General features: G+C 36.4%; 1 protein-coding gene across 2 annotated transcripts in view; it reads left to right on the top strand.

Annotated features, from left to right (window-relative positions):
• Positions 1 to 19,966, top strand: part of WAPL (WAPL cohesin release factor) — a 97,573-nt gene that overhangs the window by 11,694 nt on the left and 65,913 nt on the right. Inside the window, exons 3-4 of one of the 2 annotated variants that reach the window (XM_058542812.1) lie at positions 15,056 to 16,099; positions 18,275 to 18,375. In XM_058542812.1, coding sequence (XP_058398795.1) covers positions 15,056 to 16,099; positions 18,275 to 18,375 — 1,145 coding nt within the window. Of the gene's footprint in view, positions 1 to 15,055; positions 16,100 to 18,256; positions 18,376 to 19,966 lie in introns of both variants that reach the window. The other variant, XM_058542811.1, reaches the window with a different exon arrangement.

Raw genomic sequence — 19,966 nt, 5'->3', positions numbered from 1 at the left:
CGCGGCCTCAGCATGGCCAGAGAAGCAGTGCGTCGGTGCGCGCCCGGGATCTGAACCCCGGGCCGCCAGTAGCGGAGCGCGCGCGCTTAACCGCTAAGCCACCAGGCGGGCCCGCCCATATATATATATTTTTTTTTTCCCCCAAAGCCCCAGTAGATAGTTGTATGTCATAGTTGCACATCCTTCTAGTTGCTGTATGTGGGACACGGCCTCAGCATGGCCGGAGAAGTGGTGCGTCGGTGCCCACCCGGGATCCGAACCCGGGCCGCCAGCAGCGGAGCGCACGCACTAAACCGCTAAGCCACAGGGCCGGCCCTCGCCCATATATTTTTAAAGTTTGCATCTTGATTTATCAGTCAGGGTCCCAACTTGAAACAGATGGTGTTCCCCAATTAGGCTAATACTAGGAAGGTTTATTTATAAAAGGGATATTTACAAGGGTGTGGGAGCAATGTTAGGGAAAGCACAAGGAATAGTGCCCTAGCCTTGGTTAGCTGCGTTGAAGCTGTTATCAGCCATTTTCACAGGGGCAAGGGATTATCTGAGCCGTAAAGAGGAAGCCACCTTAAGAGGACCAGTATCCTTCTGTTGAGGGGCCTCATAAGGAAGGCGCTGGAGGAGTAAAAAATACCTCAGCCTAACTTTCCTCCTTCTCTCCTTTGTCCTCCTCGGGCTCCTCATGGGTAGAACCCAATGGAAGCCTGAGGGTAAGGAAACTTTTTGATACAGGTCAGCTTCCTGGGGCTGAGATCAGGGTCTAGAGTAGGTCAAGGACAAGGAAGGACAAGAGGAAGATATCTGGTGTAATGTCTTAAACAAAACAAAACTGTAAAGTTCTGTGGAAATGTATACAATTATGTAATCATTAGCAAGATAAAGAAGATTTTCATCACCTGCTTCCTGCTCCTTTGTGGTCAGTCCCTTCTCCCACCTCCAACCCCTGGCATCCACTGATCTGTTTTCTGTCCCTGTAGTTTTGTGTTTTCCAAAATGTCATGTACGTGGGATCATACGGTATGTAGCCGTATCAGTCTGGCTCCTTTCGTTTAACATAATCTTTTAAGAATATTCCATGTTGTTGCTTTTGTGTCAATAGTTCGTTCCTTTTTATTGCCGAGTAGTATTCCATTGTATATCTGTAACATAATACATTCACTGGTTGAAGGACATTTGGATTGTTTTCAGGTTTTGGCAATTATGAATGAAGCTGCTATAAAAATTCACGTTTAGGTTTTTGTGTAGATGTATGTCCTCATTTCTCTTGGCTAAGTACCTAGGTGTGGGATTGCTAGTCATGAAAATATTGATCTTAAATTTAAATGCTTGCAAAGGATATAATTTCTTGTAAAATAATAAATAATATAATTTCTTGTAAATATTGACATTTTAAAATAAAACTAACATGCAATTTAGGGATCATAGTGAGTTCTTTTAATTTTTTTATTATAAAATAAAACATATAGAAAACCACACAATATGATATATAGAAATATATGTTTAGTTTAATGAATTATTTATAAGCAACACCCTTATAAACCACCACCCACATCAAGAAATAGAATTTTGCCAGCTACACTCCGGAAGCTCTTCCATGTGTTCTCTCTTTCACCCCCAAAATAGCTGCTATCCTGTCTTTTATTATAATCACCTTCTTGCTTGCAAATGCCGTAATTATTTGCTGTTCACTTTCTTTTCTTTTCTTTTTTATTTGTGAGGAAGATTGGCCGTGAGCTAACCTCCGATGCCAATCTTCCTCTTTTTGCTGAGGAAGATTGACCCTGGGCTAACATCCATGCCCATCTTCCTCTACTGTTTTATATGGGATGCCACCACACCATGGCTTGATAAGCGGTGTGTCTACGCGCCCAGGATCCGAACCTGCATACCTCAGACCGCCAAAGTGGGGCTCGCGCACTTAACCGCTCCGCCACCGGGCTGGCGCCCCCTGTTTACTTTCATACATTAAAAAAAAAATAAGTGCTTCTTTAACAGCCAGAAGATTTATAATAGCCCTTTTCTTTTTGAAATTGTATTTCTATTCCACTTACCCCTCTACCACTTACCCCTCAGAATTTTATCCTAATGAATGTATTTACGGTTAGGCTTTTAATGGTCATCCTTTTCATAATTCTTTGTACAAAAATATGTATATAGATTTAAATTTAAGAATTTTCTGTGATTATAATGCTCTAAGTATTTAAAAATTCTTCTAGATTGTTATGACCACAATTATTAATGCATAATTGATCAAATATGAACGTTATACATTTTAAAGGCAAAATTTATTGGAAATATACTTCGTAATGACATGGGTGGGGCTTTTTCAGTTAGTTCATGTGTATGTGGATGAATATCATTGTTAGAATAAGAAAAGACTTTGGCATCAATCTATTTTTAGTTTTTAGTACATGTAAATATTAAGAAACCATATTGACAAAAATAATAATAGAGTTTTGTTGTAGGAGTTTCTGTTTGGAAAGCAGTAATTGGAAACCACCTGACATGCAAAGGATTTGTTACCCAACATTAGACTTACTCAGTTATTAAGCACAGAAGCCAATAATCTATCACATTATTTCTTTATAGGTCATGCCAGAGCTGGAGCAATGTACCATAGTTAGATTAGGGATAGATGAGGGATATGCCATTATTCCTACTGTGGGAGAATGATTAATCCCAGGTGGGTTGGCAGATCAGTTTTTGGACCAGAGTACATTGGAAGTTGAGGATTTAGAAATGAATTTCCTTGAAACTTAATTGTGTCTGTATATATTTTGGAAGGTCTTAGTGTAGTCTAGGGATCTTTGTATCTAGTTTGAAGAGTTATTGCCATCTGGAAGGGAGGCCCACTCGTTGAGGAGGGGCTGGGGTATGTTGTGTGTTTCCTACTCTACTGGTGGGCAGAGATGGGCAGGTTGAGCAGGAAGCCGCGGGAATAAACAAGCTCCTTGGTGTGTGGGTGGGTTATGGTAGTAGGTAGTAAGACTCTTCACAGGCTATGTTGCTGGGGGATATGGGAAGGTTCAGTTGCCTTACACTGCTCTATGTAGTGGGCCCAATTGAGGAGCACTTTTGAGTTGTTTTATGTTTACTGTTTTACCTTTAAAATTACGTACAAATTTTGTGTTTGATGTGTATGCTTTATAAAATATAAAAGTGTTTTAAATTACCAGTCGAGGGCCTGGCCTGGTGGCATAGTGGTGAAGTTCGCACACTCTGCTTCGGTGTCCTGGGGTTTGCAGGTTTGGATCCCGGGTGTGGACCTATGCACCGCTCATCAAGCCATGCTGTGGTGGCGTCCCATATACAAAATAGAGGACGATGGGCACTGATGTTAGCTCAGGACCAGCCTTCCTCAGGAAAAAGAGGAAGATTGGCAATGGATGTGTTAGCTCATGGCCAATCTCCCTCACCAAATAAATAAATAAATAAATAAAGTTAAAAAAAAATAAATTACCAGTTGAAATGCTTAACATCATTTTGAAGTTCTTTTTATTTTCCAAATCTTTGAGTAAAATTGATCCATTGAGGAAGATGTGCCATGTTTTTCCTGTGGCTTTTTAGGTGCCTCTGATAAATAGCCACATACCCTTGTTGACAGTAAAAAAAAATCAGTTCTCTTCCACAAAAGCAAATACTGTTAACAGTTTCTTATATAGCTTTTCACAATCTTTAATATGCATAGCATGTGAGTCTGTGTATCCTTAAAAACACATACAGGGCCGGCCCCGTGGCTTATCGGTTAAGTGTGCGCGCTCCGCTACTGGCGGCCTGGGTACGGATCCCAGGCGCACACCGACGCACTGCTTCTCCGGCCGTGCTGAGGCCGCGTCCCACATACAGCAACTAGAAGGATGTGCAACTATGACATACAACTGTCTACTGGGGCTTTGGGGAAAAAAAAAAAAAAAAAGGAGGAGGATTGGTAATAGATGTTAACTCAGAGCTGGTCTTTCTCAGCAAAAAGAGGAGGATTAGCATGGATGTTAGCTCAGGGCTGATCTTCCTCACAAAAAAAAAAACAAAAACAAATGGGAGCGTGATATATGTGGGTACACGCGTATGTGTGTATATATATGTTCTCTCTCTGATATATATATATATATATTGTGCCTTGTAAAACATTTAAGGAAAAATCTTTAAGATGTACACTTATCAATATTTATAGATCTACCTTGTTCTTTTTTAGCAGCCTCATGGTTTTCCATTCTCTAGATGTACTATACTTTAAACTAGTCTCTTAGGGATATTTTGGCTGTTTCTAGTCCTTTGCTATTACAAATAAATGCTACATTGAACATCTTTCTAATGTTTTTGAGCATCATGTCTCTCAGTATAGTGGTAGGAGATGTTTCTAGAAGTGGAATTGAAAGGGCATATAACATTTAAATTTTCAGTTGATATTGCCAAATTTCCAAGTAACAGTGTGGCTTTTTTGGGTTTTTTTGCATCATCCTCCTGTCAAACTTGGGATTTTGCCTAGCTGAAAGGTAGAAAAATGTTTATTTTGGAAGGTTAATTTTTTCATTTTAGAATAGGTACATCTTTGTTTTTTTTAAATTTAAATTAAAAAGTAATATTTGTGCATTGTACAAAATGGTAGTAGTTAAAAGCTTCCCAGCTCTTTTTCCCAGTCACCTCAGTTCTCCTTCAAGTGACCATTTATTGTTATTTGTTTTAGCCTTCCTGACATATGTTGTGCCCATACAAGTGATACAAACAGTTACATACTTGTGTTTAAATCCACAAAATGATAACATGCTGTTTTGTACCTTGCTGTTTCACTTAAAATAGCTTGGAGATAGTTCTGTGTCAGTATAGGCAAGTTTTCTTTCTGTCCTCCCTCCCTTTTTTGTTTAAAATATTGCTGCATGGTGTGTTGATTTCCGTTATGTGCTGTAAATTACTTAAGCAGTTCCTTGTTAAAGCAGACATTTGGGTTGCTTCCAGTGTTTTTGTTTTTTTTTTTAAATTGCTTTATTTTTCCGACAAACACCACTTAATAACTGAGTGACTGTCAACCAGTAACTTATGTCTATTGTCCCTCATCTGCAGAATGGGATACAGATTCACATTTCCTTCTCTGAAAGCTGTGGGGCCAGATTTGTCTTGTATTTTGGGTTATTTGGAATATAGAAAGTGTATATATTTTACATTAACACCCCATCAGGGTCTGAGGCGGCACTCTAATCAAAGACAGTGGTTCTTCAGAAAAAGAAAATATCACCCTAAGTAAGATAAATACTGTAAATAGCTTCATTTAGGTGAGGTCAGGTTTTGCTTCAGAATGCATTATGAGACAACTTGTAGTTTTCAGAACTTTTTGGATGTTGGATAAAGATTTGTGAACTTGTAATAGTACCTACCTCAGATGGTTGCTATGAGATCAAATGAATTAATAGATGGAAAGTGTTTAGAACAGTACCGGACACATACTGAGGGCTTAGTAAGTATAAATATAGTTCAACTTTGTTTTACTTTGATTTTTTTCCAACTTTATTGAGATATAATTGACATATAACATTGTGTACTTTGATTTTTTTTTCTTTTAAATTTTATTTATTTATTTTTCCCCCAAAGCCCCAGTAGATAGTTGTATGTCATAGTTGCACATAGTTCTAGTTGCTGTATGTGGGACACGGCCCCAGCATGGCCAGAGAAGCGGTGCGTCGCTGCGCGCCCGGGATCCAAACCCGGGCCACCGGCAGCGGAGCGCGCGCACTTAACCGCCAAGCCACGGGGCTGGCCCTGTACTTTGATTTTTAATTGTGAATGAAATAGAGCATCTTTTCATAAGTTATTCATTCATTTCTATTTTTTTTAATCTTTTAATTGCCTCTTTTTGTCTCTAGCTTCTGTGTTTTACTGGAACGTTGGACTTATTGATGTGTAAGAATTCTTAATATATTAAGGAAATTAGCCTTTTGCATTTCCCTGATAACTAATGAAGAACATTTTTCATGTGCGTATTTGATATCGGTATAGTTTCTTTGGTGATGTCTGTTCAAACTTTTTGCTCATTTTTAATTGGGTTTATTTTCTCATTGAATTTTAAGAGTTCTTTATGTATTCTGGATACAAGTGTTTTTATCAGACATACTTTTTTTTTTTTGACAAAGGTTTCTTTTTCTTTTTTTTTTTTTGTGAGGAAGATCAGCCTAGAGCTAACATCCATGCCAATCCTCCTCTTTTTGTTGAGGAAGACCAGCTCTGAGCTAACATCTATTGCCAATCCTCCTCCTTTTTTTTTTCCCCCCAACGCCACAGTACATAGTTGTATGTCATAGTTGCACATCTTTCTAGTTGCTGGATGTGGGACACGGCCTCAGCATGGCCGGAGAAGTGGTACGTCGGTGTGTGCCCGAGATCCGAACCTGGGCCGCCAGTAGAGGAGCGCACGCACTTAACCGCTAAGCCACGGGGCTGGCCCCATATCAGACATACTTTTTGCAGACATTTTCTCTGAGTCTGTGGCTTGTCCTTGCATTCTCTTAACAGTGTCTTTTGCAGAGCAGAAGTTAATTTTTACTAAGTCCCATTTTGTCAACTGTTGCTTCTATGACAAGGGAATATGCTCTTTTCCCTAGACACCCCTTTCTTTGTTGGACAGCTCTGACTGATCTTAATGTTCTTGCTCATCAGCTTTTATAGTTTCCATGAACTGGATGATTTCTACACATTGAATACATTTGTTTCCTCTTATGACAGCCACTCAGATATTTAAAGGCACCTTGCATATAATGGCGGCACTCGCTTACTCCCTAAGTTAAACTTCTCTGGTTTCCTCAGCTGTATTTTGTGAGTTATAGTCTCCAAAGCCACTTCTCTATCATCTGTACAGTCTCGTTAGTCAGAAGCCAAAGGTTCTGTTTAAATTTAGTCCTCAGCACATCATGTGATACTACCATTTGCCCAACACATTAGGTTTTTAACCTCTTCATCTGGACCTCTTCTATTAATGTGGATTAGGATGGTTAATCTGCTTTCGTGTTTCAATTTTTAGCAGCCAGCACTATAGGTAGTGTAATATAATAGAACTTGGTATGGGTCCTTTTATGGGGTCTTTTGGCTGTTTGTTTAATTCGTAACCTTTGCCATCAGTAGCCTCTCTGGGCCTCTTTTTCCTCATCTGTGTAATGATGCGTTTGGTGAAAACTGAAAGGAAATATCTTCACTTTCTTATAAGAAGGGTGAAGGAAGTATCTATTGTCAGTTAATGTATACAGACTAGCATACAGTTATACAGATGTATATGTGCGTGTATCTAGCTTCAATAAAATTAATTAATTTTAAAATTAAAAAAAATTAATTCGTAGCCAATCTGGTTTTATTTTTATCCCCACCTGCTCTCTTTCCACAATGGATTATTTTGAAGCAAATTCCAGGCATTGTATTTCATATATAAATATAATTCTTTAACAGATAAGGATTCCAAAGAAGATAACTACAGTACCATTGTTACACTTTAAGGTACTTAATATATACCTTTGCCAGTTTTTACATTTTTAGCCTTTGAACAGACTATCTATAGACAGTATACAGTTCAAGAGTAGGAACAGCTTTTCCCTCATCTCCATTGGGAAGGGCAACGATAGCTGTACATAATGTAGACTTACCTTATTCTTTTTAACAGCTACATAGTATTCAGATAAGTGGCTATATTTAATTAGTTCTTTATTGATAGATGTTTGTATTTATGAAAGCAAAAACCAGGAAACAATGTTGTAGTGAATTTCCTTGTTACTTATGTTATTTCATACTCATGGAAAGTTATTTGTAGAGTAAATACTTGTAAATAAAATTAACTTACTTCAAGGGTAAGTCCGTTTCTTTGACATGTACATTTTTAATTTTAAATTAGTGGTTGTACTAAAATATGTTCCTGCAGAAATGTAGTTTTATTTATTGTTATCCCTCTGCGGTATTTCTTTCTATGAACAGACCACTTTATTGATTATATTGTTAATGAATATTTAGGTTTCACTGTTTGGGAATGATGTTGTTATGAGTGTACTTCTATTATGTTAAACCATGTGGAATTGCTAATATTTGATTGTTTTAAAAATGGAAGTTTCATGTGGTTCAATGTAATATGCTTTTGGTGCATGTATGCATGCATTTCTGCTAGGTAAGTATTTTGAAGTGGAATTATTGGGTCATAGGATGAGTGTTGATGTTTAGCTTTTATAGATAATGCCCAAGAGGTTGGTCCAGTTTCCTCTCCCACCAGTTGAAGTGGTTTTACCTCCTCCACAATGCTTGGCATTGTGAATTTTAGCTCTTTTGGTGGTTGTGTAGTGATATCTCATTATGGTTTTAATTTGCATCTTCCTAATAACTAATGAATATAAGCACCTTTTAATATATTTTATGTGTTTATTGGATATCCTTTCTTAGGAAGTGACTGGTCAAGTCTCTTGATCATTTTTATATTGGGTATCTTTTTGTTATTGAGTTGTAGGCATTCTTTACATAAGTCTGAATATCCCCCACTATGGTTTGTCTGGTAGTTCTCTTAGTGTTTTTTTACAGATAGATTTAGTTTTGATGCAATTAAATTTCTTTCTTTTCCTTTATGGTAAATGCTTTTTGTATCTTGTTTAAGAATTCTTTCCTGCCTGAGGTTGTAAAGATATACTCCTGTATTCTAAAAACTTTACATTTTCTCCTTCATATTTAGGTCTCTAATTCATCTGGATTTGTAGGAACTCTTTTTAAGTTAAGGAACTCAACTTTTCTTTTTTCATAATATGAGTTGCAGTTATATTTTTCACTTGTGTGTGTGTGTGTGTGTGTGTGTGAGGAAGATCAGCCCTGAGCTAACATCCATGCCAGTCCTCCTCTTTTTGCTAAGGAAGACCGGCGCTGAGCTAACATCTATTGCCAATCCTCCTCTTTTTTTTCCCTTTTTCTCCCCAGAGCCCCAGTAGACAGCTGTATGTCATAGTTGCACATCCTTCTAGCTGCTGTATGTGGGACACCGCCACAGCATGGCCGGACAAGCAGTGCGATGGTGCGCGCCTGGGATCTGAACACGGGCCGCCAGTAGCAGAGCGCGCGCACTTAACTGCTAAGCCACGGGGCTGGCCCCCATATTTTTCACATTTTATTGTTCCTTTTGACTTAACATTTTTCCGATGCTGAAATTTTAGATTTTACATAAATTAATATGGATTATGGGTTTTGTATCTGAGAAAGAACTTCCCCATTCCAGGGTAATGTATTTTTTTAAATTCCTTTTCATCTTATAATATGTATCTAGTTTTGTTTTCCATGTTTTTTTTTTTGTGAGGAAGATTGGTCCTGAGCTAACATCTGTTGCCAGTCTTCCTCTATTTTGTTTGTGGGTTGCTGAGCAGTATATAGGTTTGCACCTGGGACTGGAACCTGCAAATCCCGGGCTGCCAAAGCGGAGCGCGTGAACTTAACCACTATGCCGCTGGGCCAGCCCCCGTTTTCCATGTTTAACTCTTTGATTCATCTAGAATATATTTTCATGTTTGAGGTAAAAAACCAAATTAATTTTTTCCCAGATGTTCCAGTACTGTTTATTGAATAATCCATCTTTGCTGTAGAGATTTGAAACTCCATAATCAACATATACTGATTTCCTTCATGTATTTTGCTCCTTCTTTTGTCCTTTGAACCAACTAAAAAATATATTTCAGAGTGTTAGAAAACTTGCTAAAACTATAGGTACTGTCCCTGAAAAATGTGTGCACATTCTTTTCGTACAGTTTCATAAGATTTGCAGGACCCATGAAACCCATTCGTAGATCTCTGATCAAATTTTCCTTCCCACTTTTTAAATACTTCAAAGAGTTTACTTCATTCACAGAGACCTTAAATCATCCCACCTGTTTATTTTCCTTTGTAAAACTATGTACAGTCAGTCGTGCATCGCTTAATGGCAGGGATAAGTTCTGAGAAATGCATTATTAGGTGATTCTGTCATTGTGCGAACATCATTGAGTATACTTACACAAACCTAGATGTTACAGTGTACACACTTGGGCTATATGGTCCTAATCCTGTGGGACTCCCATCGTATATGCAGCCCATGGTTGACTGAAACTTTATGTGGCACGTGACTGTATACTCATATTATTGCAAGTACTGATAGGTTTGTGTTATTATTTTTAAGGGAACCATCTATTTTCTTTCAAAATTAAGACTCTTTAAGGGAATAATAGACATTTAATTAATCTTGTATGTGAGGTTGGTTACTGTTTTTTGGATAAGCAGAATGAAGCCTAGAGAGGTAAAATGACTTGCTGAATTTTTATACATCTAGTTATTGGCTTAGCTGTGTTTTCCAACTCTGTGCTTCTCAAACTCCAAATTCCATGTAGCCTTCTTCGTTAAGGTAAATTCCATCCCTTATATGTTACCCAATGTACAAAAGATTGAGTAACTATCTAGTGATGCTAAAATCTAGTGATATTAAAAGGCATTTATTAAGTATCCGACTGCAAATGGTGCTAGGCTAAGTCTTGTACTGAGAACTTCCTAAACATCCAGTCGTTACTCTGTAGCTTGAGGAGGAACAATAGGCCTTAGAGTGTGGTTTTGGATTCCTTGCATGAGGGAGTATTGAGGAACTTGCAGATTAGATTCCACAAAGACTTGTCTTAATAAAAGATTATTAAAAATGTATCCTGTATTATGGCAAATTGTAGTAGCTGTGATAATTTACATTTATATGATGCTCTATAATGTGCAAAATATCCTTAAGTATATTATCTTTTATCTGTTCACCCTGCCCTTGAGACAGATTTTACTAGTTCGTTTCTTCAGGTGAAGAAATTTTTTTTTGTTTCTTGGAAACAGCACCTTTATTTATTTATTTTTTTTTCAGGTGTACATCATTATATTTCAATTTCTGTGTAGACTATGTCATGTTCACCACTCGAAGACTAATTACCATCCATCATGATACACATGTGCCCAGTCACCCCTTTTGCCCTCCTCCCTCACTCGTTGCACTCTGGTAACCCCCAGTCTAATCTCTATATCTATGTGTTTGTGCGTTGTTGTTTTTATCTTCTATTTATGAGTGAGATCCTATGGTATTTGACTTTCTCCGTCTGACTTATTTACCCTCAAGGTCCATCCATGTTGTTGCAAATGGCAAGGTTTCATCTTTTTTAATAGCTGAGTAGTAGTCTATTGTGTATATATACCACATCTTCTTTATCCATTCGTCCCTTGATGGGCAGTTAGGTTGTTTCCAAGTCTTGGCTATTGTGAATAATGCTGCAGTGAACACAGGGGTGCATATATCTTTATGCATTCGTGTTTTCATGTTCTTTGAATAAATACCCAGCAGTGGAATAGCTGGATCATATGGTAGTTCTATTCTTAATTTTTTGAGGAATCTCCAAACTCTTTTCCTTAGTGGCTGCACCAGTTTGCATTCCCACCAGCAGTGTATGAGTTCCTTTTTCTCCACATCCTCTCCGACACTTGTTATTTTTTGTCTTGGTAACTATAGCCATTCTGACGGGCATGAGGTGATATCTCATCGTAGTTTTGGTTTGCATTTCCCTAATAATTAGTGATGTTGAACATCTTTTCATGTGCCTGTTGGCCACCTGTATGTCTTCTTTGGAAAAATGTCTGTTCATATCCTCTGCCCATTTGTTGATGAGGTGGTTTGTTTTTTTGTTGTTGAGTTGTATGGGTTTGTTATGTATTTTGGAAATTAACCCCTTGTCAGATATATGATTTGCAAATATTTTCTCCCAGTTGGTGGGTTGTCTTTTTGTTCCGTTCATGGTTTTCTTTGCCTTGCAAAAGCTCTGTAGTCCGTTGTAGTCCCGTTTGTTTATTTTTTCTTTTGTTTCTCATGCCTGAGTAGACGTGGTATTCAAAAACATGCTGCTAAGATCGATGTCAGAGTGTACTGCCTGTATTTTCTTCTAGGAGTTTTATGGCTTCACGTCTAACCTTCTAGTCTTTAATCCATTTTGAGTTAATTTTTGTATATGATGTAAGATAATGTTCTACTTTCATTCTTTTACATGTGGCTGTCCAGTTTTCCCAACACCATTTGTTGAAGAGACTTTCCTTTCTCCCTTGTATATTCTTGTCTCCCTTGTCAAAAATTAGCTGTCTGTAGATGTGTGGTTTTATTTCTGGGCTCTTGATTCTGTTCCATTGATCTGTGTATCTCTTTTTATGCCAGTACCATGCTGTTTTGAGTACTGTAGGTTTGTAGTATCTTTTGGAATCAGGGAGAGTGATACCTCTAGCTTTGTTCTTTTTCTCAGGATTCCTTGGGATGTTCGGGGGTCTTTTGTTGTTCCATATAAATTTTAAGATTCTTTCTTCTAATTCTGTGAAAAATGTCGTTGGAACTTTGATAGTGATTCCATTGAATCTGTAGATTGCTTTAGGAACCATATTAAGTCTTCCAATCCAAGAGTGTGGAATATCTTTCCATTTCTTTGTGTCTTCTTCAGTTTGTTTCAACAGTGTTTTATGGTTTTACAGTGTACAGGTCTTTCACCTCTTTGGTTAAATTTATTCCTAGGTATTTTATTCTTTTTGTTGCCGTTGTAAAAGGGATTGTATTCTTAATTTCTCTTTCTGCTACTTCATTGTTAGTGTATAGACATAGAACTGATTTCTGTATGTTGATTTTGTATCCTGGAACTTAAAACTTCTTAAGGCCTCATTTTAGCCAGTAAGTGGCAGAGCTAGCACTCATTCCTTTAACTCTTGAACTGTTATCTTAGCTAGAAATACATTTCTGTTTATATAGTCGGTTTAGATGAAAACAGAGTAATGCTTAGCCTCTCTGTAAGAAAAGAACTCATCTTTATTTATCTCTTTTTTTTTTTTCTTTATATGCTTGATGTTTTGAGATGTTAAGTGGGTTTATCAGACGGAGAAGCTGGGTTGTTTGAGGGAGGAGGGGAGTTGAAAGTAGTTGCTGTTCTGCATTTTAGGATAAGATAGCCTTGCTCTCTCTTTCAAGGTGAAGTTATGGATATTTGTTGGAGAGCTAAATGATGAAGGACTATAGAAAGCATTTATTTCCTGTATTAGAATAGTGTTGTGGAGAACTTGGACAGCTTTTCTTATGTAGAACTTTGTTGATTAAACTAGGCTTTTATCTATGTAATGTGTTTCAGAAGTTTAAAAATATATAATGTTTTTCAGTAATTCACGTGTAGGATTATTTATGCTATATAATTGAATACATGAATAGATTATACTTGTTGATGTAACTTAGTTATATAACTTTTAGTGAGACTACTTCTTTCTGTAGGGCTGTTTCTTACACTTTACACTCAAAACAAATTTACAAGGTAAGCTTACAACAAAGTTAGACTTGTATGAAAGGCAGCCTGTTTATGAGAATAGTAACTGTTAAACACAACACATACCTTCTCTGAATTTAGGGAAAATGAGAGTAATAAATCAAACTTGAAGTAGTAATTTTAAAAAATATGGATAATAAAGTTTATTGTTCACATAAACTTTTTTTTAGTCAGAAGGATGTTTATTACATAAAACAATTATAAACAGTCTAAATTTTGTGACATAAGACAGTGGAATGCTATATAATTATAAAAATGATGTAGTATGACATTTAATAACATCTCATAGACCTTTGTGTAGCTAAGTGTACTAAGCATTCCCATAGGCATTTATTAGGAAATAATTCCTTCAGTAACTGTAAAGTAGTCTAGGTCAGTGGCTTCCGTTTTGAGTAGATGAGGAAATTTACGCCCTTAGGAAAACTCCCAAAGCTGAGGTCTTGCCTGAGCTCTAAAGAGCTAGTTTAACCAGGACAACACAAGTCTCCAGACTCAAGCTACCAGTGCTCTTTCCACTTGCTATAAAAGCAGTGGTATTATTTCTTCCGGTTTGGTTTTAGACTTGGCTTTCCTTCTACCCCTTTAGGGTATCAGATTTCAGAATCAGCTTTTAATTTTTAGCTTTTCAGTATCTTATGCTTAATGACTGGTACTTCTGAGATTATGAAAACTATAGTTCCTTGCCTTCAGCTGGGAAATATTCAAGAATAAAACAGATATAGCTGTAAATTAGATGCCTTCTAAAGGTAAGTACGTATAAATCTTGAGTTAAATTATTTTTAAACTCATTGGGTAGTATTAGAAATTGTGCATTGAATTCATGCAAAGCATCCCTTTGCCTGTATTTGGTGGTTTGTTAGTTGAGATCTGTAAATGGCTTTTCTTAAACGTAGATGCACTTTTTTTTTTAAAGTAATTTCATTGTCTGGCGTAAACATTTTGTCATTGTTTTTCTACCCTGGGAGAATTAATCATAATACCAATTTGAATCATATTTTCATCTGTCATTTAGAAAGGTTAACAAAAAATTGTTTCTGATGATAAAAATTAAAGACAACAAAAATGAATTCCCCAAGGACAAAATGAATAGGCAGTTTAAGTTTTACTATTGGCTGATATGCATAAATGGCTACTTAACTTAGGCACCAGAGCCACTGTTAAAAAAAAAGTCCTTCGAGTTATATAGCTTTTAGGATTAGGAGAAAGAATGGGAAGCAGAAATAGCTAAAGAAACCTGACCCTGGGACAGATTTCTAGACAGAGCTGGCATACCTTATGGGCAGCCCTACCTCAGAGAAATACAGATACTGCTGGAATGTTTTTATTTATTGTCTTATTAGATTCTACTAAATAGTTTCTAATTTAAGCATTTTTATTTGAAAAACCCATAATCTCTCTGAGAAGGTTTGCCTGTCATTTATATGTCATTCTGAATTGATCCAGTTGCTTAACACTGCTGAAATCTCTTGAATTTAGGGTAACAATTTTAAGGGACTTGAATGCCTAGGGAGAGGTCACTAGCAGACATGAGAGCTATATACTAAGAAGTTGGAAGGGGAACTGTCAAATATGTAAACACTAATTTCTTCACAATTTAAAATTATTGTAATTATTTTAAGATTGGTTGCTTCTGTACTATTAATTAGCCAGATATCCCTGTTATTTGTTAACTTTTACATTGATATCACTCATGTTTTTATCTTTCGACTTATTTTTAATTTTTGTAGATAAAATGGAGAATTTTAGTGAAGAATATGAAAAGAATAGTCACCATATTTACAAAAATGCTGAAGACAGTACTAAGAAACCCAATGCAGAAACTACAGTGGCTTCTGGATACAACGCTGATGAAATCAAGGAAACAAATGATACTTGGAATTCCCAACTTGGAAAAAGATCAGAATCTCCATCAGAAATGTCTCCAGTTAAGGGATCTGTAAGAACTGGTTTGTGTGAATGGGATAATGATTTTGAAGATATCAGGTCAGATGACTGTATTTTAAGTTTGGATAGTGATCCTCTTTTGGAGATGAAGGATGAGGATTTTAAAAATCGGTTGGAAAATCTAAATGAAGCCATTGAGGAAGACATCGTGCAAAGTGTTCTTAGGCCAACCAACTGTAGGACGTACTGTAGGGCAAATAAAGCAAAATCCTCACAAGGAGCATCAAATTTTGATAAGCTAATGGACGGCAAGAGTCAGGCCTTAGCCAAAGCAAACAGTGAATCAAGTAAAGATGGCCTGAATCAGGCAAAGAAAGGCAGTGTAAGTTGTGGGACCAGTTTTAGAGGGACGGTTGGACGGACTAGAGATTACACTGTTTTACATCCATCTTGCTTGTCAGTTTGTAATGTTACCATACAGGATACTATGGAACGCAGCATGGATGAGTTCACTCCATCAGCTCCTGCAGACTTGGGAGAAGCTGGCCGTCTAAGAAAAAAGGCAGATATTGCAACTTCTAAGACCACTACTAGATTTCGACCTAGTAATACTAAATCCAAAAAGGATGTTAAACTTGAATTTTTTGGTTTTGAAGATCATGATGAGACAGGAGGTGATGAAGGAGGTTCTGGGAGTTCTAATTACAAAATTAAGTATTTTGGCTTTGATGATCTCAGTGAAAGTGAAGATGATGAAGATGACGACTGCCAGGTGGAAAGAAAGACAAGCAAAAAAAGAACTAAAACAGCTCCATCACCCTCCTTGCAGCCTCCTCCAGAAAGCAATGATAATTCCCAGGACAGTCAGTCTAGTACTAATAATGCAGGTAAGATTAAGAAAAAAATTGTAAGTAAATGCTTTTCAGGCTTAAATCAGTTTTAGTTTCCTCCTAGATACTCAATTTTAACTATGTTTAATTTTAATAGAAGTACTATTTAGAACCACAGATTACCTTATCCAAAAGTACAGCATTTTAAATGTTAATAATAATCAATTCCCACGTTATAAGGAGCCAATTGGTAGATTGAGAAATCTTTTCATATTTGTGTTTTAATTCTACCATTAGCACTTCAGAATCTTAAAGTGTGTATTTGTGTACAGAGATACCAGACATCTTGATGTTTCAACTTTGAAAATTCAAATGCAGTGGGGACATAAGGATAGACTTTGGATATTTAGAACTATATGGGTAATAGATGGTTGTAATAAGGGAAATATTAGAAAATTAAAATTAATAAGTAGCCTTTGTATTTGGCTCAAAACTAGTGAACTAACAAATGTTAAAAACATTCTCAAGACATCTTAAGTTTAAAGGTAAAATTAAGTCTTAATCTTAAAAATCATAAAGTTGATTTAATAAAATTGAAAAGTACCAGTTAAGTATTTATTCACTCTTAACAGTGAAAATTTAATTTGTCTCTTAAGATAATAGGACCAGTAATAGCTAGAGGTCTTCAAAGAGTTGATAGTCTCCACTGGGTGAGACACACAAAAGAAATAGGTTAGCATTGCTATAATTCAGTCATTATCTGACAAGGACTTTGTGAAGTGGATTGACTGTTGACTGAAGAAGAAGATGTGAAAGCTTCTGGGTTACAGGGGCTATATTTATTTATATTTAACCGAATACAGTTTTTCTGAATTTGTTTACTTGTTAAATAAAGCTTTTGTCCTGTTAGGGTCATAGAAGAAGTGTCATTATGGTGAATTAGAATTCTAATAATATTCTTACGTATAGATTCTCCCATAGAGTATAAGTCATGCTTGAGACTACCTGCCATTTTGCTTTATTTGGCCTAAACATAGTTTTGCTAGATTAGAATCACTTTTATCTTCAAAACTAGAATTATGTAGGAGTAGCCTCTTAAGGGCTCACCCCTTACTCCCTGCTGCAAAAGAATAAATAAGTAAAATAAGGTTATTATCAGAATTCATCCAATGTTGTCTTGACCCTCTGGGAGAACTGAAGTTTGCAGCAGCCTTGCTAGTCACTTGAGATATGACTGGGCAGATAGCTTTACAGTTGCTTTCTCAGGAGGATGATAAGTAATGATGTAGAAATCCTGAGCTCCTGTCCTGCTGCAACTGAACTTACTTAGCCCTTATGCTAACCTTGATAGCAAGTTATCCTAATTGGCAGTTGAAAATTTGTGGCTGAAATTTACGTAATCTTGGGGTAATGTAACTTTTTAAAGTTTAAAGTTTGAAATCATTAGGCTCCCTTTCAAAAACTTCAAGTTGATACCAAACAAAATTTAAAAATTAGAGACCATTTGATTGATATATCCAAAGGTAGAATTTGAGTCTTCATATAATGTAGGAAGTAACAAATATTTTTAAGGGTTGGGCTAGAGAAAAGTCGTCTTCCTTTTATTTTTTTGTTTAGGCTATTTTTTTGTTTGTAGCCTAAACAAAAAAATAAACATTTATAATTATTTGAGGATTAATCTAATCTTTTGGTTAGTTTTGTGTGAAGACCCACAAATCATTGAACTAGGTCATTTTATATCTTTTGCCAAGGATAGCTATCCTCTTTTTTTGGTTTTTTAAAATGTAGTCTTTGTGTATGTTAGCAGGCATTCTTTGAAGGCCAACATGGTTCATTGTACTTAAATTCAAGAAAAATGTTACATAGATACCACCTGATGTTGTGTGTGTATGTTTAAACTAAACTGTACGAATGTCAATGTCCATAGATATCCAGCAGTTATTTTGGAAAATAATTGATTTTGCCATTTACACAAAATAAAACTGGAGCACATACATACCAGCTAGGTTTCTGATTTTCTTAGAGCTGGGAATAAGCAGGGAGTAAGAATGGGAGAATAGGACTTAATATCGTTGGGAGTATTTTGTCAACTATATGGTACTTTTATTCCTTTATTCTTTTTTCCCTACAGTATGCCCTCCCCCAATGTTCATAGGTTGTTTGGTAGATAATTTGAAATATTAGGAAGCTAGCTAGTTTTGATTACCATTTCAGAAAACTTGGATTTTACAGAGGACTTGCCTGGTGTGCCTGAAAGTGTGAAGAAGCCTCCAAATAAACAAGGAGATAAATCAAAGGAAAATACCAGAAAGATTTTTAGTGGCCCCAAACGGGTAAGTAAAGCGTTATCAGTGATTTGTATTATTTATTTATTATCAGAGGGCTCAACTCTTAATTTTTATATTTGAAAATTACTAACATCATGGCAATTAAATTTTGTCTTTCAAAGGATATACGTAAGTCATTTTTTAAAACATTGTAACCATTTTTTTGAAGTGTGGTAAAATATACATAATATTTATTATATGCAAGTGTACAATTCAGTGACATTAAATACACTCACAATGTTCTGTAACCATCCCCCTTATCTATACCCAAAACATTTTCATCATCTCCAGCAAAAACTCTGCCCATTGAACAATAACTCCTCGTTTGTCCCTGCCCCACTCCCCTGGCCCTGGTAAACACTATTCTACTTTCTGTCTCTATGAATTTGCCTATTGTAGGTACCTCCTATAAGTGGAATCATACAATATTTGTCTATGTTTGGCTTATTTCACTAAGCATAATGTTGTCAAGATCCATCCATGTTGTGGCATATATCAAAATTTCATTCTTTTTTTATGGCTGAACAAGACTCCATTGTATGTGCAATAACATCCCCCCCTTATGTGAGGGCGATACGTTCTGAGACCCCCAGTGGATGCCTAAAACCACAGATAGTACCGAGCCCTATATATACTATGTGTTTTCCCATATATACATACCTGTGATAAAGTTTTTTTTATAAATTAGGCACAGTAAGAGGTTAACAATAATAATTAATAAAATAGAAATTATAGCAGCATACTGTAATAAAAGTGATGTGAATGTGGTCTCTCTCTCTCTCTCAGAATATCTTAGTGTATCGTACTTACTGGGATGAATCATGTCCTGTGGGGGAAAGGAGCGGAATAGCACAAGGTTTCATCACACAACTCAGAATGGCGCACAATTTAAAACTTATGAGTTGTTTATTTCTGAAATTCTTCACTTAATATTTTTAGACTGCAGTTGACTGCAAGGAACTGAAACCGTGGAAACTGAAACCGCCAATAAGGGGAGAATATTGAATACACCACATTTTGTTCATCCATTCATCTGTTAGTGCACACTTGGATTGTTTTCACCTTTTGGCTGTTTCACCTATTGGCACCATTTTGCATTCCCACCAGCAATGGACGAGGGTTTCAGTTTCTCCACATCCTCACCGACACTAATTTTCTGAGTTTTTTTGATAATAGCTGTCCGAAGGGGTCTGAAATGATATCTCACTGTGGTTTGACTTGCATTTCCTTAACTAGTGATGTTGAGTATCTTTTCATGACTTACTGGCTGTTCGTATGTCTTTTTTGGAGAAATGTCTATTCAAGTCCTTTGCCCATTTTTGTGTCCAGTTATTTGTTTGTTGTTGAGTTACAGGAGTTCTTTTCTTTTTAATTTATTTTTTTATTTTATTGAGGTTTTATTGGTTTATAACGTTGTATAATTTCAGGTGTACATTATTATATATCATTTTCTGTACAGACTGCATCATGCTCACCACTGATAGTCTAAGTTTTATCCTTCACCATATATATGTGCCCCTTTACCCCTTTTGCCCAACCCTCAACCCCCTTCCCCTCTGGTAAAAACTAATCTGTTCTCTTTATCCATGTGTTTGTT

Source organism: Diceros bicornis, chromosome 6 (genome assembly GCF_020826845.1).
Source record: "Diceros bicornis minor isolate mBicDic1 chromosome 6, mDicBic1.mat.cur, whole genome shotgun sequence".
In the NCBI taxonomy this organism is placed as follows: Eukaryota; Metazoa; Chordata; class Mammalia; order Perissodactyla; family Rhinocerotidae; genus Diceros; species Diceros bicornis.
This window is presented reverse-complemented; position numbering and strand designations above follow the sequence as displayed.